The following is a 25849-nucleotide window of genomic DNA, read 5'->3' on the forward strand; positions in this document are numbered from 1 at the left end:
GGGTGTTGCAAGAAACTTGCGATCAATTGCAAGTCTTTTTTTGGTCCCTAAATCAATCATACATGTCTTGCAGTTAATTGCAAATTAGTGATTTATTGCTTATCTGCTCATTGAAACAAGAGGTTTAATCTGATTTGCTACAGCTAACATTGATCTATCAGTTGTAAAATTGCAACAGAATACTTGCAATTGATCGCAAATATTTTCTTGCAACACCCCCTTAGCCTGCCATGGACATAATCCCTCCTATGCCACATTAGTTTGAGGGTGCAAACTGAAAGGGTTTTGCATGGACTATCAATGCTAAGTCAACTCACAATTACTTTGGATGGGTTGATACACTGCACACATTACCATTGATGTATATTTACTATAGATTTATTGCAATCTGTGTGTAATGCTAATGAAATGTGACTGAGTCGACAAGCGAGCAAAGAACCAACTACAAAATTCATTTTTTTAAAAGTAATTTGGGTCGGCCATATTATAAAAAATACTCTCCTTGGCTGCTGTCCTCTTTTAAAATGCCTTTTTTTTACTTACATGTATGAACTGATATGTCTTTGATGTATGAAGTATTCTTTGTGATACTCATGTATTTTACTACATGTTCATTTTAAGCAGAGAGAAATAAAATTGAATTGGATTGAATATACAAAGAACTGATAACAAAATACTGTGAATCTGATTGAGAACAATAAAGGGTCACTAGTCACTATAAAGGGTCGCTTGTAAAGTCGTGCATAATTCAATAAATGACCTTATGAGACACCACCCACGGTCCAACCTACCCTTTCTCTACAGAACCCCATGAACATTTCCCCGAGATCCTTATCGCTCTTCAGCTCCTTGTACTGGATAGCGATGTTGACGATGTGGATCGGCTCGTCGATCTCGCAGTTGTGTTCCGGGTTGTTGTCCGCGTCCACACCGTGGGAGAAATTAAGATGCATGTCTGCAAAGCGGTCGATGACCTCGTCAAAGGATCTGTACAGTGGGGCGGAATAGATTTTACATGAACAATGATACAAACTATCTTAACAACAAAAGTAATATTTTTTCTGATGTCTCATGAGGCCACTGATGATTAATAGAAAGCATGTGTATGTCGGGTACCCAGTTATTACCTATTTACCCAATATTACTACTGCTGCTGCTGCTACTGCTACTACTACTACTGCTACTGCATGTATTACTGCTAATACTACTACTACTACTAATACTTCTACTTCTACTTCTACTACTACTACTACTACTACTGCATGTATTCCTGCTAATACTACTACTACTAATACTACTACTTCTACTACTACTACTACTACTACTACTACTACTACTACTACTACTACTACTACTTCTACTTCTACTTCTACTTCTACTTCTACTACTACTACTACTTCTACTACTACTACTACTACTACTACTACTACTACTACTACTACTACTACTATTACTACTACTACTGCTACTACTACTACTGCTACTACATGTACCATTACTGCTACTACTAATACTGCTACTACTACTACTACTACTACTACTACTACTACTACTACTACTACTACTACTACTACCATTAGTACTACAACATCCCAGTAAATGGAAATAAAGTATTTCACTCACATTGTTGGGTCTGACAATTGAAAGATTGCTGACAAACTTCACTAAATGGTGCTCAGGGCCTACATGTAGCTACACAAACTTTGTTATTGATCACAAATATTAAAAAAATTAATTCTGACTGCTTATTCATCAGTGTTTTGAAAATAGCTAAGGTGACTCAATGACTTACATTGGCCATTGCGTGTTTTGCAATAGATCTCTGTATCAAGGAACCTTCGGGGCCCAGTACCATACAGCTCAGCAATTTATCAAGTGACTGAGTTTTAAATTTGATAATACACAATTGTCAATGCAAACAATTATAGAAATCAGCCCTATAATGAATCGCTAAGCTATATGTTACAGAGCACTGGGTACCGCAACAGAAAGGTTAGTGATTAACCCTAAATAGACTGGGCTATTTCGACGCCTAAGAAGACTGGGGGGGGGCTGATTCATCAGCCCCCTTATGATCTCGGCTGTCGATCGCGTGATCGCGACGAAAATTGGCACACGCATTACCCATGGCATTATCTACAAAAATATAACATCAAATTCTGCAAAAATCTCATGTCCCATTAATTATGCTAATTTATGCGTAAAATCATAAGTTTGCTCTAATTAATAAAATAATGCCCTTGAAATGCTAATTTTTGTTTCACATACTCAACATAGGCATCTGATCAATTGATTTCAAAAATATTTCAAAATCACATTTATTTTCTCATATATTCTATTGTTTTCTAAATTTCTTATGTATTTCCTTGTTTTTTGACTTTTTGTTTTTTATTGTTTTTTCAATGGAAATTGTCGGGGACTTTATTTTGACCATAAACAAGATAAAATTAATTGATTTTAAGCAGTAAAAGGAAAAATAATGATACATTTATGAATTTTGGCTAAGAACATTATTTGCATTGGATTTGTACACAAATTCACGTTTTTGAGTAATTTGGGGTCTGCATGCACTTACGAAATGTTGCGTAATTTTGGAACCGCGTACCCGGGGGTCACAATTTTGGTCTCAAAAGTTGCGCGAGACTTGAAAGTAAAAAGTCAGCGAGCGACGCGGTCAAAAAATTTCGCGCGGCGGATTTATCGCGAAAAATGTCGAGAGGGGGCTGATTCAGCCCCCCCCAGTCTTTTTAGGGTTAATCGTATGGTTGATTTCCACGACTGATTGTACATTGTAGTCAATGGAATCAATCATAGGAAAATGTTCTGCGATCATTGCTAAGCTTTGTGTTACGGAGCCCTGGTCGAGAATGTGAACATTGCAGGTGCATTGACCTTTGGACTTACTTCTCGAAGTCCCCTATGCTGGAGAAGGCACACATGAGGCCTGTCCTCTGGCAGGGGGGCAAGTACGCCCCCGTTAGCTCCTCACCGACGCTAGCCACTCGTGGAAGGCCATCTGATCTGGGAGATTTGATGATCCTACATACATACATACAATGTATAAAGAAGACATGCTAAATCATATTCAGTAATCAGAGTCTGAAATGAAAGTGTTAGTCTAGGTGAATACATATACATTGCTATGCATTAGATGAGCAGACTTACATGTAGTCTCTTCTCATTCAGACCTGTTACAACCAATGTAGTGAGATAAACAATAGCCATTATACATGTTAAACATATACTGTATTGTTATACAACTGGAAAGGATATAAATAACAGAAGGAATAAATTAGAGCATGTACCAGGAAGGGGTTAGTGTTTTAAAATGGCAAGCAATTTTTTGTTCAGTTTGATGAGTTACATGTACATGTATATGTTATGGTGATTCAAATTACAGGGGACCATCAGTATCATATGCTTTTGAGGTATTACATGTTATTTTTATGACACAATTGTCAATATTAAAGAGTATACAGGTATAAGCAATGTGTGGGGCAACAGTGTGAAAAGAAACAGATTTCTCCTAGCACAATATATCCTATAAATCTATAAATACAAAATGCACTCCTACTTTTGCGGCAACAATGATCACAGGCTAATTCTACATCTGCTGCTACTCCTACTTCTGCTGTAACTACTTTTGCTATTAAATGCTACTACTGCTACTACTACAAATGCTGTACAGTTGCTACTACTACTACTGCTGATGTGACTATAGCAAACTACAGAATACATCTGCTGCTGCTGCTGCTATATGTACTACTACTACCACTACTACTACCACTACTACTACTACCACTACTACTACTACTACTACAAACTACTACTACTACTACTGCTGCTGCTGCTGTTGCTACTACTACTACTGCTGCTGCTGCTTCTATTACTACTACTACTACTACTACTACTACTACTACTACTACTACTACTACTACTACTACTACTACTACTACTACTACTACTACTACTACTACTTTTACTTCTACTACTACTACTACTACTACTACTTTTACTTCTACTACTACTACTACTACTACTACTACTACTACTACTACTACTACTACTACTACTACTACTACTACTTTTACTTCTACTACATGTACATGTACGTGTACCCCCTGTACTACTACTACAACAGTACAGCTTTGCCCTTTTCCTACATGTACATGTATAATGTGTGTGATTAACCACTTTTTTTTAACTTGATACTATAACTCACTCTTGACTAGTTCTTGCTTTGTAGATTTGCTCTTTTAAGTCCAAGGACCCATCACATAAAAAACTATACTGATGATAACATTACCATCTTAAGGGAGACCGCCATGGAATCCTTGATTTCGATTGCCTGGTCAGCGTGTTACCATGGTAATAACCATTGGACAGCAAAGATAACAGGGAAAAAATACACGGGGGCTCGGGGCCATTTTGCCCCCGAAATGTCCTAAAGAGCCCTGGAAAACTAAAATGGAGCCCCTGAAATTCATATAGGGTCCAATGTAAACTTTAACACAAATTAGTATATTTGGGATAATGAGCTCAAAAATAGCCCCGGAAAATAAATTATTAATTTTTTCCCTGAAAGATAAAATTAAAGGGGAAGTTCACCCTGAAGAAAACTTTGTTGTAAAAATAGCAGAAAAATAGTAAAAAATATTGGTGAAGGTTTGAGGAAAATCCGTTAAAGAGTAAGAAAGTTATTAGAGTTCAAAATTTTGGATTTGTGACGTCATAAACGAGCAGCTGCCCCATGTGTTATGTAATATAAAATGTATGAATTTCAAATTTTGTATGGTTCCTGATGACTTAATTTTGTTTTCTTTTCATGATCGGGTGTGAAATGATTTGTCTATTGATATACAAAAGTTAGAGTGAAAACCATTTTCAATTTTCTGAGAAAATGACATTTCATTGATTTTTACCATTCGCTATGTAGGAATACTGCTCGCATATGACGTCACAAATCAAATAATTGAAATTCTAATAACTTTTTAATTATTTGATGAATTTTTCTCAAACCTTCGGCAATATTTTTTATTATTTTTTCTGCTATTTTTACAATAAACTTTTTGTCAGGGTGAACTTCCCCTTTAATACTGACATTTCTTCAACAGGCTTCTCAACCAAGCATGCTTGTATTGTTTGCTCACTGCAATTGCCATGCCTAACTTGCAACTCTACACGACCATTTGCTCAAGATTTTCATCTTGCCTCAACCACTTTCACATAAAACCCAGGTGTAAACCAAAGGAGACAAAGGTATCTCTAACTCATACCAGAAGAAAAAAGTCACCTTAAAACTTATAGTGTAGGGAAGGGGCAGTACCAGGGTAATTCATAAGGTGAGGGGGGGGGAGGGGAGGGGTGAAAGAGGGGGGAAGGTATTTATATAATTTCTATGATCAAGCTATCTCTTTGATCAATACAATCATTTTATTTCTTTCTAGGCCTTCCTTTCCTCCTCTTTCCCTGTTTCTCTAATAACTATTGGTTTTGGTAAAATTCACTCTTAATCGTAGGAGGTGACACCCCCCCCCCCACCCTAATATGGCACTTCCCCAGGGATATAATACAAGAAGCAATTCTAACCTCTAAGGAAACCTCCCCATCCCCGTTGGTTCTTCAAATGCCGAAAAAGATATAGAAAAGAACTTTTAAAAAGAAAGAGGTAGAATATTAAATTAAGGTCTGCGTCATGTCATTCTATATTTCCCATCATTGAATTGTGAGCAAACAAATGTCGGAATTAGGTCACCTTGCGCCCCAGCCTATCAGAAATATTCAGAATACCATATCCCCACCACTGGATGTTAAAACTGTTAGTATTGATTAGAAGTTAGTTTACAAAGGTAAGAGTACAAATATGTATATTTATCCTTCCATTTTTTTTCCTTCATCTCATCATGCAGAATGCAATTCATGGCAGTTTAAGTGTTTCATTTCAAAATTTGTATCATATTAAAGGCAGTACATGTATGTCTCCATATACAATTGTTATTTGCAGTGTTAATCTATCATCCGTAAAATCCCTTTTTTCATTTTTTTTAGACAATTTTGTTGTTATATTTTGCAATTATCATTACTTCAAACTGGTACATGTATATAAGACATGAGGGGGTGTTTCATAAACTTATCATGCACAACATACAATCACCCTTACATGTATATTCTCAGTTGTATACTTTTACTTGCATTTGAAAAAAAACACATCTCTGCATTAATACTAAAAATATGCTCAGAGGATGTGCTCTTCTACATAGTTATCAATGATATATTGAATATCACATGCACATTTGGCATGACGTTTAGTCAGACATGATTATTTGTGAAACACCCTGAGACATATACATGTACAATGTATGTGTATTTTCATAGGGTTTGTATAGGAGGTGGGGTTAAACATATACCGTTGTCCAAGTGGAAAATGACATAAAATGACATTGTCAAAAAAAAACTAAACTAAATATGCATTGGTGTGCATTGTAGAAAAGGAAATGAATACTCTACTTGTACGCATATTCACTCAAAAAGAAAATAAGCAAAGCAAAAGATAAGACAAGCTGCAAAATTTCCAAGGCTTTGATAGCATTTTAGTGTACAGACATGCACAACCATAAAACTATCAAGTACTTCTCCTCTACGTTGGATGATAGCTGGGGGGTGGGGTGGGCAGAACAAGAGTGGCATATTGAGAGTGACGTTGATTGAAACCATCGCTGATTGGTCAGATCTTTTTTTTAGGGAGCATAAAAAGTGTCCTCATTGGGCAGTTTTCTGATAATTAAACCTAGGTTTCACCCTACATGTAGTTTAATCTAGAATGTTAAGCCACACCTCTATGGAATGCTGGGCTTCATAATTTTTCTTCCATATTGGTAGCAATTGAAATATAATGTAATAATTCATAAGAATTCATTATATTTTTGTATTTTCCTTTTCTTCCCATGGCTCAATTCTATTTTGGACAACTTTTGCAGCTGGATAAGAAAAATAGGTAAATGAGTTAACAAATGGCGCTCCATAGTTAACAAATGGCACTCCATAAGAGGGGGTCTCAAAGTTAACCAATGTTGAACTAAACAATGGCTATCAACATACTACCGCATTTGTTTTGAGAAAATAACTTTGGGCAATTCCATAACTTAATTCATAAAATATGTACGTCCGACCCCCTATGTATATGGGGCCTTCATGAAATTTTCTGTCTCTGATTTCTTGTTCTTTTGACAGTCTGTAATGTTCTCAAAGGACCATGACTTGCTTTAATAGCTTATTAAAGGTCAAGTCCACCTCAGAAAAATGTTGATTTGAATCAGTAGAGAAAAATCAGACAAGCACAATGCTGAAAATTTCATCAAAATTGGATGTAAAATAAGAAAGTTATGACATTTCAAAGTTTCGCTTATTTTCAACAAAATAGTTATATGAACGAGCCAGTTACATCCAAATGAGAGAGTCGATGATGTCACTCACTCACCATTTCTTGTTTTTATTGTTTGAATTATACAATATTTCAATTTTTACGAATTCGACGATAAGGACCTCCTTGCCTGAAGCACAAAATGTCAAAATAATGGAATTCCACGTGTTCAGGGAGGAATGAAACTTCATTTCACATGACAATGACGAGAAAATAAAAATATTTCATATTTCATATAATAAAATACAAAAGATATAGTGAGTGAGTGATGTCATCAACTCTCTCATTTGGATGTAACTGGCTCGTTTATATAACTATTTTGTTGAAAATAAGCGAAACTTTAAAATGCCATAACTTTCTTATTTTACATCCGATTTTGATGAAATTTTCACTGTTATTCTTGTTGAATTTTTCTCTTTTTATTCAAATCAAATTTTTGTTGGAATGGACTTGTCCTTTAAGTGAAGTAAGACTTGCGAAAGATGGGGTTTGGATGTACAAAAAGATTGATCATATTTGCCTATTGAACATATACATTGTGCATGTACACTTGACTGTGAAGTAAAGTATTAATATGCATTTTACAAATCCCCCTCTCTCTCTCAATATATCCACTTTTTATAAGAAAAGAGATGAGCCATACAGAGAAAGATATGGAAATGGATTCCTTTGCCAAAGTTGGCCAATCTCTGTCAATAGAGGGCTCTAGGCATGCATTTTTTTCTCAATACAGCCCTTTTGGCAATATCACAAGAGGGGGAGCATGCAATTCTCATACTGCGGCAATCATTTAGCAGCGGGCGACTTACACACGGCTGTTCTTTCCTCTGCCATAAAAGAAAGGGAAAGAGACAAAAATGATGATGGATAACAACAATGACATGGGAGGGGTATGGTGGGGTTGGGTAAGAGGGGGGGGGATAGGTAGTTGGGGATCAGGGGCACGTTGCATGAAATTTACTATTATGGTAACTTTGCTATCCAATGGTACATTAACTACTATGGAAATAATGCTCATCAGCCAATCAAAATCAAGGATTCCATGGATGGCAAAGTTGCCAAAATAGTAACTTTTATGCAACGGGGCCAAGGGAACAAAAATGGGTGGGGGCAGCCAAGGAATACATTTAAATTTCAGTTTGGGGAAACTCTTTGTGGTATTGCAAGCAATGGACACAGGTCTTGATTTCTACATGTACTTAAGACTTAAATAACAGTTTATAAGTTTTCTGTTCACAAGGAAATATCGGTAGAATTCCCTGCAACTTCTGTCGTTTCAAGTAGTGCTGCATGAAAAAATATTGTAATATTGAAAATATGTCCTTATAATTAGTCTAATGAAAATACAAAACGTATTCATGGTTCATCTAGTAAATAGAGATGACTGTGCCAATTTTACAATACAAGTATATCAAAATTGATACAACATAATTGGATACAATATTAAAAAGTATATTTTATACCCCTTTGTGCATTAAAGCATATAGAAATTTATAAAAAAAAGATAAAAAGTACTTAATATTTTCAAGCACAAAACATCAAATCAATAAATGTCATTCAAACCTTATTAAAAGAGAAAATAACAAACTGCAACTCTTATCAGTAAAAAAAAGTAGAATAGTGAGAAAGAATCAAAGATGTAAATGCATACTAAGAGTGGAATGAGTGAGTGACATATATTATACTGTAAAATGAGAAAGGAAATTAAAGATTTACAGATTTAACCCTAAATCTCCCAGGGTATTTTGATTCTTGTCATTCCTGGGCGGGGGGGGGGGGGGGGGCCATTATGGCCCCCCCTTAAGATCTCGGCCGCGGATTGCGCCATAACGACGAAAATTGGCATGATGGTAGAGAATGACGTAATCTATGCAGTTGCATTGTTAAATTTCACTGAATTACTTTTTTTTTTATTTTATATGAATTAATTATTCTAATTTATTCATGAAATCACACTTTTTGCTCTGATTCATTAAATATAGCTCCTAGAATGCTATTTTTGGTGAAAAATATTTTTATAGCATTCCTAACAATTATGAATGAAAAAAATGTTGGTACCAAGACCAATTTCTTATGTATTTTATTGTTTTTTTTATTTTTTTTTACTTTTTGTTTTTTATTAATTTTTCAATGGAAATTGTTCCAGACTTAATTCTGATCATAAACAAGGCAAAATTAATCAGGTTTAATCAGTAAAAGTAGAAATAATGATACATTTATGAATTTTTGGTTAAATACACAATTTGCATTGGATTTGTACATGAAATCACGTTTATGAGCAATTTGGGGTCTGACATGCACTTACACAATGTTGCATAATGTCGTAACCGCGTACCTGGGCGTCACAAATTTGGTCTCAAAATTTGCGTGAGATTTGAAAGTAAAAAGTCCGCGAGCAGCGAGGTCAAAAAAATTTGCGCAACGGATATATCGTGAAAATTGTCGAGGGGGGGCCATTATGGTCCCCCCCTGGGAGAATTAGGGTTAAACAAAAGGAAGGAGAGAGATACACCAAAGGGAAGAAGAGATAGATACAAAGTGTAAGTGAGAGTGGAAATTTAAAGATAGACAGATAAAGAAAAAGAGAACAAGTGAAAGAGAGTACAAAACAAAAAAGAAATCCAAAAGTTGTAGTTTTAGATTGAAAAAAAGAAATGCAAGGCACTTATAAAATATATTTATATGTACAAAAAGTATGCATAGCACAAGAAGCTAAGCATTTGTTAAATGAGAATAGGAAAAATGAGACATATAATTGCTGGCCTGTTAAAACCTTGCATCACATAAGTTAAACAAAAAATTATGATAGATGAAATAACCTTCTCCTGACATGAAAGTGTTCTCAACAGAATTTTTTTCCAGACAATATGACATTGCCACAGTTGTCATACATGATTATATATAAAAAATGCAGCTACATGTATTTCTATGTTGTCCTTCCTATTAACATTCATGATTGTTTTAATTTGGAGATATAAGGTTTTAACAGCGCAGCGACAGTATTACACTGATGTGAACACAGCTTTCAGTAAGAGAAATTAGTGAAATATTTTGAATTAGGGACATTCTAGATAAACATTGGCAAAAAAATGAACAGAAAATACGAGGAAGACAAATGAGTTATAATTTTTGTGAAGGGCACGGCAAGCAACCATTCATCAATTTAGGATCATTCAGACAAAGCACGAGAAAAGACCATGGACAGAATTTCGCAACTTCCTGGGAAAGCAGCCAATAGGATACGAAGCGAGAAATAAAATACAGGGGGCAGGAGAAAATTGATATTTATTTTCTAATTACAAATGAGACCCTAAATTTGTCACATTTTACATGTAACATTGCAAGGGGTTCTTTACCAATCAAATTTTGAAGAAAAAAAATCAACTTTACATCCAGATGCTTGGGATTTAACTTAAGCTAATGAGAATATGATTTTTTTTATTTTAGGGTTCCCCTTACTTTTGATATTGTCATAGCTGCTTCATCTCAATTCCTATAAAGATGCTAATTTTGTTGAGGGTGACGAAAATGAGAAATAAATTTTTCATACGAAATATAGCAGATTTATTTTCAAACATTTAATTACAGGTATTCACATTTAAAGTTAATAATCTGGAGATTATTTCATATTAGAGTAGATAGGAATTTGTTAAGGCAACAAATATGGACACAGTTCACTCAAAGATAGTTGATGGGTTCACATCAAGATTTGAGAGCAATTTAGTCTAAAGCAACACTGTACTTTGCTAGGAAAATATGACAAAGTAATGACAAAAAGAGGTTATTGTGGGTGAGAATTAGATACACAAATGTAACAAGAATCAAAGCAAAATTTACGACAAAAAAGGTTATTGTGGCTGCATTTGTGGAGAATTAGATAACGACAAGAATCAAATTGAAAATTATGACATAAAAGAGATGGTTATTGAAGGCGAGGGTGGTGAATTGGTTATAGAAGAAGTTAAGCAAAAGTTTCGTGACATCGAATACTGAACACCGACATGCAGAGAACTTGCAAAAAGGGATTAAAAGTGCCGAAAGGAGATTGAAAGGCTTGTGAAAGGCTGATACGACATTCTGTATCTCACCTGGAGCCGGAATTGGACTTTTTCTTTTTGACACTCTTAGTGCCGGGGACATTGTGGCCCCTGTCTGTAATAAGGAACCTTGGAAAGGAAATCAAAGAGTATACATAATAATATAATAACATTAATAATATTAATAATCCATATTATATTGTTCAAGATAGAAATCAGAAAAAAAATCACACGCAAATTCAATTTGCCCAAGTGATCGTGGGCCCGGCAGCCACTGTGTACCGCCAGATCGACATTGCTCTATCCCTTAAATCGTTGAACGCACAACAGGGTAGCAGCATCTCCCCATCTTTTCACGTCTTTTGGTTTGACGCGACTGGGGGTTGGAACTCCCGACATCCCGATTGTGAGGTGGACGATCTACCAACTGAGTCAACACAAGTGTGATTATAGGTAAAGTTGGGATGCATTGCTAAGTTCAAAGAGGTACTTTGGACACATATGCTGGGCTGAAGTTGTTATGGTTTGGGTAAATGCATTTCAAACAGTGATTTCTTACCCCCCCCAAAAAAAAATCATTGTATTGCCAATTCTAATGAACTGTATAATGACCAGCTTAAGTTATATGGCTTTCATTCATGAACCGCACTATACATGTTTACTGCTTTGTTCTTTTCAATGCATTTGTCTATTTGTTATTACATGTACTTTCCATTAGTTAAAACATAAGCCTGAGTGTGTAGTATTCAATAAATGTTGAAAAAGATGAATAAAGGTTACAATATTAGAACTGAATTAAAGGGAGATGTTTTTTCAATATTTTAGGGGGTTTGCATCCCTGAATACGATAAATAGGTTTAGAGAATATCATAACTGATTATTGAACCATCAAATACGTTTAGATTAGTACTGGGTAATATCTTATTTAGTATTGGATAGTATATGTATGAAGTATAACTAATTATTGATGAACAAAATTAATAAAACAAATTTTCATATGACCTTCTATATGAATACATCTGAATGAGATTCATTGTGAATTTACTTGTACCATATAATCACAGGAGCTTTTAAAGAGAAATGCCAGTAGTTGCAGTAAACACTGGTTTCATGAGAAAGTCTGTAAAACAAGGCTTAACTGTCAGTATATCATCGAGGATCTATATCTGGTACAATTACATAAACTGAACTTTGTGAAATCTTGAAATCTACGCTGAAAAATGTTCACACAGAAGATCACCAACACAGATAAGCGCACATGGGACAGTGTATTATCATTGCTTTGAATGTCGGGCCCGACGCTTGACCTGAATCCTGTGCTTATTAGCTGATTTCTCAGCAATTACACAATTTCTTCCAGAATCCTTTGGCACACATGTTTTATTTATACAAACAGACACTTTGGTGGTCATTTCATTGGATTCTATACGAACTCATTTTGATATCGTTACCAAGTCTGGCATTTACCTTTAAATGGCTGAATAAAACAATGGGATAACAGTGATCGATGTAAGAGAAAGTATGCTTTCAGCGGCTCTTAAATCACACTGTTATGATTGCATTAAAATGCTGACTTGTTCACGAATCTGTATGAGATTAAATCAAGTGTGAGCTTCATGGGTTTGACTGTTGCAAAATTATTTATGATGGTAAACATGTGCAGTCGTATGGAAAATGTTATTCAATCATGTCATTTTCATGTACGCTTGACACCAATCCTGCAATACAAGAGAGTAAGATATTATTAATCTTCATATTATTGCACAATTTTCATTTTAAAAATGCAGGTGACAGAAAGTCCTGCTAGGGACTCCATTGCATGCTCCAGAAGGCCAAAACAAAATATTTAAAAATCAAATCTTGCATGATCCATGTACGAAGTATGATGGATGATGGACACCCCTCTTTCAGAAATGAACCAAGCAGCATGATCATGTGCATTTACTTCAAGATACACAATTTTGGACTGTTCCATTCATGACAGGGGTGGAACACACAAGCATGACCAAGAGCTTGACACCAGACAAGAGTTCAATCTTGCCTAGATATACTGCACACCCCCTTTGCAGGAATGGAAATGGCAACAATATCACATGACCTCTATACATGATACATGATTATGGACTATTCCATTTACCTGTTGGGGTGGGAAGATGGAAGCATGAACTGGAACTCCACAAGGCACAAACCATTGGAGAGCATTGCATGTTGAAGGCAGTTCAGGTCATAGGCGATGTATGCCCGTCTTATATAGACCTAAAAAACAAGTAAAAAAGGAAAAAAACTATAGGTATATTCTGCTAAAACATAATAAAGAATTTATTGCTAGATGAGCAGTTTCAGAGACAGCAGTACTTCTGGAGGTCCATTACAGTCATTGAGAGAAAAATATTGGATCAAAGTCTATTCACCTGCATGAAAATTTGCCCTGTCAAAAAAAAATCCTCAATTACAGATGATTTCAGTAAGGGCAAGGAGGACTTTTTAATAAAGCACGTACAGTAGAGTATCTACTTATCAGGTGGGTGTTTCAAACAGCTGTTCGTAAAGTTACGCACGACTTTACGCATGACTGGAACATGTTCTTACATGTAGGTCATAAATCAATTACATACGGATATCACATAGCACAAGAAAAGATCACCAGTCGTGCATAAAGTCATTCGTATCTTACGAACAACTTTATGAAACACCTACCAGGTCACATTTAGATTTAGCTGGAGCATATATCGTCAACTTTCTTACCTCCAGTGCAGCCTGTCTGACGACCGAGTTCATGTGGAAGAAGAAATCTGGTAAGACGTCGAAGATCGTCGTCTCGGACATGATCAGTTTCTAAATAAAGGAGGGAAATTGAAAACATCAACAATAAGCTGTACACAATCATGTCAGTTTTATTCTGCGCACTTTGAGATAAATTATCAATGTAGGTGCCACAGTGAAATACATACATGATTTCAGAAAACAAGGACACGTACAAAAACATAGATTCATAATACGTACAGTACCACCTACATGTAATGTGCAGAAAAGCAATCTTTGTAGCACATGGACTTACACGGAGCCATCAATATCAAATCATAAATCATCTATATGATTCCTTCTTATTCTTTTAATCTATGAAATAATTTCAAACATCACAGTTGTCCAGGCTGCCACACGGATTTCTTTGATAGGTAAATAATTTTCTTAGTGAATTCATTTATTGTATAAAAAACTCATCTGTATTCATGTATACATCAGAGCAAATTGAGAAATTTAACTCATTAAAGAGGCATTCACCAATCATGTATTTTCATGTAATACAACTTATTTTTTGTTTATCTAAGTATTGAACAACACTGGAGTTGATTAGCAGAGATTGAATGGGTGTCATTGTTGGTTCCATGATATTTGCTCCAGCGACAATTGCTCTGGCGACAATTGCTCTGATGGAAAATCTGCATGTTAACCCCAACATAAAACCTAAGCTCCCAGACTAAATAAAGCCCAATCCTTATCCTTACATTATAAACCAAAACTCTATGGCCCGTATTCTGAAGTCGGGTTTTAACCCTATCTAGGCCGGGGGGGGGCCTCGGAGGCCCCCCCCTCAACGAATCGCGCGATATTTTCGCCGTGCGAAATTTTTTGACCGCGCCGCTCGCTGACTTTTTACTTTCAAGTCTTGCGCAACTTTTGAGACCAATTTTGCATCACCCGGGTACGTGGTTCCGAAATTACGCAACATTATGTAAGTGCATGTCAGACCGAAAATTGCTCAAAAACGTGATTTCGTGTACAAAGTCAATGCAAATTGTGTTTTCAACCAAAATTCATAAATGTATGATTATTTATTGTTTTTCTAGTCTAAATGTATTCATTTTATGCTTTTTATGATCACAGAAGAGTCCCCAACAAATTTCATTGAAAAAACAATGAAAAACAAAAGGTCCAAAAAACAAAGAAATACATAAGAAATTGCAAAAAACAATATAATACATAAGAAAATGATTCGATATCACAATTTTTTTCATGTACGCTTGCTAAGGACACCACAAAGAGTTTCTATACCAAAAATTAGTACATTTAGAGCTTTATTTAGGGAGTTAGAGGGAAAAGTATGATTTCGCATACTAATTACGCATAAATTAGCATAATCACTTAATCGCGATTCGCATGAAATAAATTACTATACAATCTTGTAGATTATGCCCCAGGCAACCCGCGTGCCAATTTTCGGCGCGATCACGCGGTCGACGGCCGAGATCTTAGGGGGGGCCTGGGAGGCCCCCCCCGGCCATAGGAACTCCCAAAATACCCCGGCCTAGATAGGGTTAACTTAAACCCAGGTTTAAAGTTGGGGTTAAAGTACATGTATGGACAGCCAATTGTTACAAAAATCTATAACAGTAGAGATAAAATATTTCAGCTCATTTGGCTCTCAAACCATTCATAATTGTCTAGGAAGTATAAATAGATGATTGCCGTCACCATCGATGTATCGGGAAAGAGCACAGAACATAAGAAACATGCAACTTAATAGTAAAAAAAATTGACACTTTTGGCTTCCCATAATTTTAGCACAGAGTTAGATCATGGTCTAAGTTAAACCTGACTTCAGAATTTGGGCCTATACCCTTTTAGATATCAAGACCAGAGCTAATGTCACAGGAGCAAATGTCTTGTAGACAAATTCATAATACTTCAGTGATGTTTCAACTATTTTTTTTTACAATTTTGACTTCTGAATGCAGTAAGAGGTCCACAAACCTTGAGGCTATCTGGACAGTACTGGTGCCCATACATGTCGATGGCAGACAGGAAAATGGACTCCACTTGGTTGTGACGGAGTTCGTAGGATGGCTGGTGGGCGGCGATCAGGGCCTGGCGCGACCGCAGCGCCACCTTGGAGTTGTCGGTTTTGTTGAGGGTGGTCAGCTCGCTCAGGATTTGGGTGAGCTCGTCGGTCAGACCAGATTCACGGCTGCTCAACCGATCCTACAAGAGATCAAACCAGTTTGGAAAATCATATGAGACAATTTGATGATTTCGAGGAAGGTACAGAATATGTAAATGTGCAGATAGATCAGTAGAAGGGTATAACCTTACTATTCAATAAGAAGGAAATGATAACTTCTTACTAGTGGCTTAAAGACTCAAGTTTTCTGTTTTCTAAAAACGGAGGAGAGATCTGCGGATCATAGTGATTCAGTTCACTTTTCGCCTCCCAGGCACAGTTGACGCCGAACAAATAATAATAATAAAAATGTCAGTTTGGTAATTATTCTCTGGTGTTCTTAACATCACAAATCATGTTGTTTTATGACATTTACATAACATACATGCAACACAAAAGTGTACATGTAAGTGTAAATAATAAAAAAATGCAGAAAAAACTTGACAAACACATGCAAAAGGCCACAAGGGTTGATGACCAGATTTTCAATTTAATATGCAATTTGTTTCATTGGATTCTACTTTGATTTTCAGTTTATTCTTTCGTACTTCATTTTTTGGGGCCTGGAAAATTGTGTTTTCCACAAAATTCTGAAAATTCCATGTTCTGCATGAACTGCATGCTTCTTTTTCTGCCTTCTGTATCCCTAAACACCAGAGTCTTAGTTAAGCGGGAGTCAGAATATGGGTGAACATTTATTGTGTGCTATTTAACCACATCAGCTGCTACATAAGTACTTACAATGAGGCCTACGACCAGCTTGTTCTTATTCTGGACTTGGGAATGAGAGTAGATGATGTTGAAGACCGTCGACATGTCACCCTTGAACTCGTCCCTCAGCGCAAAGACGCACTTGTCGTAAGGGCCATGCTGGAACCGTTTCTCCACGTCCAAGTAATGCCGGAGCAGCTCCTGGATGATGGCCTTCATGTGGCCCCGGATCCCGTTACGATAGCTGCGGAAGGTGATGATCAAAATATGTTATTGAGGTGTACATATATTTACATTAAACTGGTTCCAGGCCTAAGATTTAGTAGAAGCTGATTAAATGGAATGAAAGGCAACACACTGGATTCCATAACTATATTCCATCAAAGTCAGATGGAATATAACAAATTTACATCACAAGATTTTATTATTTAGGAGAAACAGTTTATTATCATGAATACAGGTATGCTATGAACCTGATGGTATCTCTCTTCTTTGATTAATCAAGAGATTACCATTATCAATATTTTCAGCTAAAAAAAATATTTAAAAAAACAGGATTGACTCAATTATCTATATCTTGTCTAGGTCTTACTCTAGTAACAGGGAAATTTGTGACACAACTAGTCACCCATTTTCACCATATATGTGATAAGCTACTAAAATCCTTGTATCTGATTGGCTCAGAACAAAATAGTCAGTGAAAATCATTAACATTTTGTTTCATGAAATTCTCCTCATAAGGCATCCGGAGGCCTTCAGTGACTGGTTCGGGAAAACGGGCAAGTTTGGACGGGATCAAACCACTCACCGTTGTACAAGTTGCACGATACCCTGAGTGTGCATGAAGAAAGTGTCTCTATCAGCTTTCTTCTGCAGCATGGTAGCTGCATAGCGATCCAATACATTGGCAATCTGGTCAAATGAGAGATAAGGGAATTATATTAACATGTTGACTGCTGAACTCAGCCATTTCCATTTGGTTTGTATATGGACTACCCAGTTTTCAGTAGTTTATTGGTTAAAGGGACATGTAAAATGCAAGTCGTTGCCGAGCAGATAAAACCTTGTGAGCGTTTCATCCGACAAGTCCAAATTTATCCGACATTTACCACGGAAAAGGTGCTTCTCAGCCAATCAAAATTAAACAAAATTGTCAGATCTGACAATTGTCGGACAAAAATGTTGATGAATAACTCCCCTTGTATTTCAAAATTTTTAACTTTTTATGACAGCTCAGAATAAGCTAGATTTTTAGAGTTATAACATGGGTAGCAACCTTCCATTGCCTTGAAAGAGTTCTTCACGGGTATCAGGAGACTGTTTTGAGACAATATGAGACTGCCAACATTGCTATATTTTTTTTAATATACAGCCTTTTCCAAGCTGCCTTCAAACTATAGGAGTTCTGCTAGTGACAAAGGGATGTAAAATGAGCGGCTACTGGCCGTATTAGACAGTCAGCCACTAAGACAAGTTCGACTTTATACAAAATTCAGACATCCGTATTCTGAATATGGGTTTAATTAAAACTTTTGTTTAAAGTTGTAGTTTAACTATGGACAGCCAATACTTGCATAAATCTCTAATAATATGAATATAAATGTATCAGCTCATTTTTTGCTCAAATCATTCTTAACTGTTTCGGAAAGATAAATAAGATAACTTTCTTCACCATTCACGAGTTAGGAACGAGCACAGTACGCATAAGAAACATGCAATGTCAGGAAAATGTTGACATGCTTGGCTTTCCATAACATTGGCACAGAGTTAGACCATGGTCTAAGTTAAACCCGACTTCAGAATACGGGCCAGAATGTATACCTGTTGACTTGGAAACTGGCAGAGGACGGATGTGATATTGCTGGAGTAGTTGTTGAGGAGTCTCCTGATGTCCGCTTCCACTGTGTTCGGGACACGCCCAGAGATGCTCGCTATCATCTCTTGCATCTCAAGAAGAGGGAGGACGGGGTCTCGCAATGATGTCATTAGCTTATCTGTAATGGTGTTACACTAGAAGGGGGAAATGAAGAGTTTTTTGGAGGTTAACAAACTGGGAACTGTTTTTGAAACTTATTCAGAGGGAACTTAATCAACCCTCTCTTTATGATTGTCAAATAACCCAGTCCTCTGGTCAAAATGGAGGATTGTATTTACTACATGTATTTTCCCTCGACCTGGTCTCCGGGAGAACAGTAGGCCTTTAGTATCAAAATTATTTGGGGGGGAGGAATAGATTTTACTACTGCCCTCTTGAGTAGTCAATATTTGTATATCACTGCTTGGATGAAGACCAGCAGTGATCTTGCTAGACCCATTTTAGTGGTAGTCGCTATTTCACTGCATTACAATTTTTTCAGGCAGAGTAAGTGGTTTTAAAACCAAAAATGAAAAGAACAATGTATTGTAATGTGTCACTGTAATAACAATCTGAGCAAATCTTTAAAAATCGGGTGATATTTATAAAATATAAAAATGTTCAATGTATATCATGCAAATAAAACAAAATCAAAGATGGAAATAAACGCAAGTTCATCAATTCCTCTTTGCAAGGAGTTAGTTTTGAAACACGTTTCATTTGAAACTTGTGGTGGACAGAAGCAGTGTTGTTTTCATTCTGTGCCGATTGGGCCCGACCATCGCCGTCCACTGTAGACCAGACACACGGCTTTGGTCTCCGGGAAAACAGTAGGCCTTTAGTATCAAGATCATTTGGGGGCAATAGATTTTACTATTGCCCTCTTGAGTAGTCAATATTTGTACATCACTGCTTGCATGTAGAACAGACACATGGCTGGCATGCCATTTGACACATCTCACCTTTTTGGTAAAGTGTGGTTCCTGGAGGCAGTATCCATTCATGATGTTCTCCACGGATTCTCTGGTCTTCCTGAACATCTGGTTGAGTTTCAGCCCAACGTTCTGGGGGTTGGTGGCCTCCGGAAACTTCCCTGTGTACAGCTGGGCCTAAAAGATACAAAAGAAAGGTAACCATGATAATATCTAGGCGTTTTTGCAACCATTTTGCAGATGATTTCTGGGACGTAGAGAATCTATAATTGTCAAAAGCCCTTCATGACAAAGCAACCTTTGTTGAAAATCGGTGAATCAAAAAAGCAGTTTCGTCTGTGACTCTGGACAAACAAAATATTTGTGATTTTTTCAGCTCCGATTCTTGAGATGATTTGCTGTTTCCGTTCACTAATTATCGACAAAGACCTCTCAGCTGTTCATTGTAATTTTACTATGTTCTAGAATCTGTTCCTGTTGCAATTGCATAAACTTGCTTATCACAACATTAGCATCAACAACATAATAACAATTAATTTTTTTTTTTTCAAAATCAACGTGAAGAGTAGCCACTTCATTTACAAAAAACGCTGAACCTCACTATCCCACTTACCATCTAGACTGAACCTACATGTACAATGAGCTAAGCATGATTTCAAAAATAAGTTCCAATGAAAAAATATATGCCTGAATTTAACTCAAGTTTATTGAACTATCAAACAATTGTGACCTAGACCCCATTCATTGATTACTTGTTATGCTAAAGTAAATTGTTTCTGTATGTACATGTAATAACTACAATGTATTAAAACTACCTTTTGGACTCTACTTGGGTCATCAAGCTCCAGTTTGGCCACAACACTCCCTTGGTCAAGGACGGCTCCTGGACGCTTTACATAATGGATGCTGTATGACAGAAGGAGGGATAATTTCTTTGAGATGTACTGTTTACTAAAATAAAGCAAATGCACATAATCATCATAATCACAATATTTACAATCATCATCCCTATCATCTTCATCATTGTCACCACCATCATCATCATCCTCCTCATAACCATCAACATCACCATCATTTTCATCATCGTTCATAATCATCCTCATCATCATCCTAACCATCATCTTTACCATGATCATCTTCCTCACCATCAACAACATCATCCTCCTCATCATCATCATCACCATCATCACCATCATCATCACCATTATCATCATCATCATCACCATCATCATCACCATCATCATAATCTTCATCACCATCATCCTTTTCCTCCTCATCATCATCATCGCCAAAACAAAAAATCTTCCTTACCATCCAGTCTCGTTGACCCTAAGACTCATCACCATCTTCATCACCTCGATCTCAGCGTACGGCTGACCTGCGTATACATGACCTCCGTCCTCCACCACGAAGTTGATGAGCTTGCCTGCCGATGGAGAGCGCAGGACAGTGGGATCATTCTCCTTCTCAAAGATGCAGGTCTGAATACCGATGGTGATGCGGTAACTATGGAGACACAAGAGGCAGAAGTGTACATGTAGGTAATGATTGATAAAAAACATTCTGTAAAAAATCCTTTTCCTTTTTATGTCCTTTTTCTGCATTGTTTTTTGTCTTTCACTCCATTTATTGTGCACTTTTTAATTCATTTAAATCAACTTGATGTTAGGGTGAACTCCCTCTAAAAGCTTTATTTTTACGTCAGTACATTCTCTGAGCTCAGCTCTATTTTCCTTCCCCTATTTTCAGCTGTCAATGAATATGCATAAATTGTTGTTAAGGGCCAATTCATAACAAGCTCTTGCTTTATTTTATGTCCCTCCACTTTGAATGTGCAGTAATGCTCTTACTTGTTTTTTTTATTTGTATTTATTGCAATTATTTGAACTATTTCGGAATGAGTAATATGTTTTTGTACCTTGACTGATTAATCAATGAATTATTAATAATAATAGGTATTTAGAAAGTGCTATCTATCTAGAAATAATCAATTCCGAGGCACATTGTTATTATTATTATTACCGTCTTGAGCTTTAGCTGCCTTTCAGCGCGCTATGCATTCAAGAAATTAATCCTGCCAGGTACCCACTCACCTCACCTGGGATGAGTGCAGCACAATGTGAATAAATTTCTTGCTGAAGGAAATAACGTCATGGCCGGGATTCGAACCCACAACCCTCTGTTTCAAAGTCAGAAGACTAATCCACAGGGCCACAATTGGAAGAAAATATCTGGTTTCCTCTTACCTATCAACCTGTTCCTTGAGGTAGGACGTGTAGCTGCTGCCATCGTAGGAGACCAGGAGACCTCCATCGGGCATCCTATGAATCTCTGCCTCTACTGTCGACTTGTTGAGGCAAAGATGGTAGCTGTTGGGACCCTGTCTCGTCACCTCGGTGACGTACTTGTTGCCCTCGTGGATGAGGTCCACCTCTCGGGTGTTGCTGAGGGTGCTGGCCGGTAAGACCTGTCCTCTGTGAATACAAGACAGCAATTATGGTTTTAGTCATAACTTTGTCCATAATGACGTGAATTCAAACTAGAAAACACGACAAAGTTGATCTCCATGTAAATGAACAGATTATGTATAGCAAATGAACACTCTTTAAGCAGTAAAGCCACTATGGATTTAAGATTGGTGTGAATTGCTACTGGGTTCATTGCATAGTATCAATTGGCATAAGCCACAGTGCATAGTGAAACATATCCCCTTTCAGACAATATTATATTCTTCTCCTGATAGTGACACAACATTTCCTCCTGCGACAACTGTTCCGGGCTTTATTATATCTCTGATGCAGGGTTAGGTTTAGGGTAGGGAATAGTGTTACACCTAGGGTTAAAGTTAGTACTTTGATTAGTGTGTGGAATTAAGGGAAGAGCCATTGTCGCCAGAGCAATTGTCATGGAACTTGCCTGATACGTACCTTTCAAGGTTGGTGAGGTAGTTGGAGAAGCTTTCATGAATGGATGCGTCGGCAATGTGAATGGACCCGATGATCACACCAAGCATTGGGTCTGGTTTCTCTGCCTGTGAAAATAATTACATAAACAAAAGTCTGTCATACAGTATCTTTAATGGGGGAAAAATACTAACACTCAATAAAGTAAACTGAAGCAAAACAGAAAGGGTTGATAAGTAGAGTAATATGTAGATACAATACGATGATGGCACAAGAAACAAAGTTTTTACACTGTTTTTCAATATCATACTTCAGCAGTTCATGATGAAAATAAAATTATATTCCAAAATTAATCAGTCCATGGAGGCATAAGATATGGCCATATGAACAACTTATCCCCACTGTAGTCGGTGTAAATTAGACTGAAGGGTGTTTCATAAAGCTGTTCGTACATGTAAGTTACATTGTAAGAGTGACTGGTGATACTTTCTTGTGGTAAATGGTATTCACCATTAAATGTTCATGGGTGATGGTTAGTGCATAAGAAAGGTTCACCAGTCGTTCTTATTATCACTCTTAACTTTCTAACGGCTTTATGAAACACCCACCTGGTTTCAAACAGTTGATGAACTATATGTATGTCAATTTTATTTCAATGGGGCTCATCATCCGTCCCTCGGATAGGACGTTAAATGGAGGCCCCGTGTAGAGGAGAGTCACCACCTTTGCATGATAAGAACCCACTGCACTATTCGTATAAGAGTAGGGGGTAACCCCAGTGTAGTGGTCCACCTGCATTCCCCCCAATCAGTTATATCGGGAGGAGAGACCTGCGGGTCATAGTGATTCAGTTTGCTTTTCGCCTCCCAGGCACAGGTGACGCCAAACAAATAATAATAATAATCAGGTAGTCGCTTGTCAAAACCTTGGGCTTCCATGAACTAATTCATTTTAAATAAGGTGAGACATGATTCTACTCTACCAAAATATGGTCAAGAAAAGAATGAAATGCAAAAAAAAAGAAGTAAAGATGTCACGCTTTGGTATTCTATAAGGGTAAAGACAAATGTAATTACCTGGACTTTTTCTGCTATGAGCCTGTCCAACCAGGCAGTGTTGAAATCATTATTCTGAAAGGAATCCGTCTCTAACAACATGATCAGGTATTCCACCGTCGTTCTGAAGTCACCCCTGATTGAGAGCTCCTTCAGGGCGACCACCATATTCCTGTCAAAGCAAAGATCAAAACCATGCATTAGAAGTCCTTGATTGATATTGGGTCAGATGCATGAAGAGAAGCAATTGCAACCATGCACTTCACATAGGAGTTTTCTCAATTGACATCACATCGTCTGGTAGCGATATACATACATGTATGTAAGTCAGCATGAGGCCATTTCATGAAGCTTTTTATCAGTTACGCATTACTATAAGCACAACTAATGATCCTTTCTTGCGAGATACTATATAGTTTCCCTCTTAAAAAATGATAGCAGTGAAGTTTCTATCATTTTTGATACTCAAATCCCAACAAATGATGAAATCTGCAGTTTGATCGATTGATTAATTAAATGATTGACTGATAAAATGATTGATTGATTGATCGATCGACTGACTGATTATCGATCGATTAACTGATTGTTTGATTGATTGACTGATTAATTGGTAACATGTTGCTTGATTGATTGATTGACTTGATAATCAAACAATCTTTTACTCTTACTGTTTCCACTTCAACAAAATTAACAACGTAAAGCAAAATATAAAACACAGAAAATGATATTGTATGTTTCAAAATGCAGATTCTGTCCTCAAAAAGAAGGTGCAAACACATCCTTACTCTCTGGCATCTTCTCTGTCCTCTCCCCATGAGAAGCAATGGCCAAACTGAGAATCGGCAAACTCATGGAGCCCTCCTGCAGCTGCCACGCTGAAGTAACCCCAGACGTTCTTGCTGCTGCGGAAGTTCAGTTCAGAGACGGTACCGGCGCTGGGTTTGAAGCCCTGGAGAGACGAAGAGAGAGGGAGAAGAGAGACAGAAACAAAGGTAGGGACAGAAAAACAGGAAGACAAACAAGATACGGAGAGGAAAGTGAGGAAATTGGGTAATGAGGGGAGAGAGAGAGAGAGGGAGGGGAAGAGACAAATATAAAGACACGCAGACGGACAAACAGACAGATAAACACAAAAAAAGGACAGAGAAATAATTGTTATCCAGGATTGATTAATGAAGAGATTGTAATCTGTAACACATTTAAAATAAACCATGAGTTTTGAAAGATATCAAGAAATTCCAAATAGACTATTCCTCCTGATTTCTTTTGTTTTTTTTGCTAGATGTGCCAACATACTTACTTGTATATACACATTTTCAAATTACCTTAACATTTGAAATCCTTCACTACTTAGAGAGATAATAGTTATTAATGTGTAAGTCTGTGTAAAAGGTGAAACGAAGCTATATGCTGTACTTACAGAATAATCAATAATAAGTAAAATCTTATTTGTTAAAAACATTTTTCTCTATCAAAGATGAAAGGAAAGGGACAAAAAAAGCGCAATTTACCTCATCTGGATTTTCACTGGTGATCCTACAGGCAATCACATGACCCTTGGGGGATGGGGGTATGGGAGGGCTAAAGAGAAAATTGGGGGGGAAAAAATGATCAGAATACATACATGTCAAAATATGGAAAAGGGCTATTATCCAACATTACTGTAGTTTATTCCAAGTTATAATTTTGATTGTTTATTGCACCCCTGTCAATTTGTAAAGGCTATTTTTGGGGGAGTACTTTAGGGGCAAACTGCTGTTTTTCACTATTTTCTATCTTTTTTTCCCTTTTTTAAATATACATATTTTTTACAGTATAAAAAAATTACCTCCACACGTGTGAATAATATCTTGTCTAGACATTTCCATTTCAGCACTATGAACATTCAAATTTGCATCCCTCTCTTTCTCTCCCACATAAGAGACTATTTGACAAAAACTTGCAATTAAAATGCAAATCCAAACTTTATTTGAAACTTGATATGTGGTGAAAATTGC

General features: G+C 36.8%; 1 protein-coding gene across 1 annotated transcript in view; it reads right to left on the reverse strand.

The window, feature by feature from the left end:
• The window catches only part of LOC121406051 (acetyl-CoA carboxylase-like), a 69407-nt gene that overhangs the window by 25461 nt on the left and 18097 nt on the right, over nucleotides 1–25849 (reverse strand). The window contains exons 12-29 of the mRNA XM_041597059.1: nucleotides 25364–25433; nucleotides 24638–24801; nucleotides 23874–24024; nucleotides 22822–22925; nucleotides 22141–22368; nucleotides 21206–21400; nucleotides 20710–20800; nucleotides 19925–20071; nucleotides 18929–19117; nucleotides 17916–18019; nucleotides 17138–17351; nucleotides 16210–16437; nucleotides 14203–14292; nucleotides 13595–13713; nucleotides 11509–11586; nucleotides 8230–8247; nucleotides 2905–3039; nucleotides 792–987 (exon numbers count right to left, since the gene is read on the reverse strand). Of these exons, the coding sequence (XP_041452993.1) occupies nucleotides 792–987; nucleotides 2905–3039; nucleotides 8230–8247; nucleotides 11509–11586; nucleotides 13595–13713; nucleotides 14203–14292; nucleotides 16210–16437; nucleotides 17138–17351; nucleotides 17916–18019; nucleotides 18929–19117; nucleotides 19925–20071; nucleotides 20710–20800; nucleotides 21206–21400; nucleotides 22141–22368; nucleotides 22822–22925; nucleotides 23874–24024; nucleotides 24638–24801; nucleotides 25364–25433 (2521 nt within the window). The remainder of the gene's footprint in view (nucleotides 1–791; nucleotides 988–2904; nucleotides 3040–8229; nucleotides 8248–11508; nucleotides 11587–13594; nucleotides 13714–14202; nucleotides 14293–16209; nucleotides 16438–17137; nucleotides 17352–17915; nucleotides 18020–18928; nucleotides 19118–19924; nucleotides 20072–20709; nucleotides 20801–21205; nucleotides 21401–22140; nucleotides 22369–22821; nucleotides 22926–23873; nucleotides 24025–24637; nucleotides 24802–25363; nucleotides 25434–25849) is intronic.

This window comes from Lytechinus variegatus, chromosome 19 (assembly GCF_018143015.1).
Source record: "Lytechinus variegatus isolate NC3 chromosome 19, Lvar_3.0, whole genome shotgun sequence".
In the NCBI taxonomy this organism is placed as follows: domain Eukaryota; kingdom Metazoa; phylum Echinodermata; class Echinoidea; order Temnopleuroida; family Toxopneustidae; genus Lytechinus; species Lytechinus variegatus.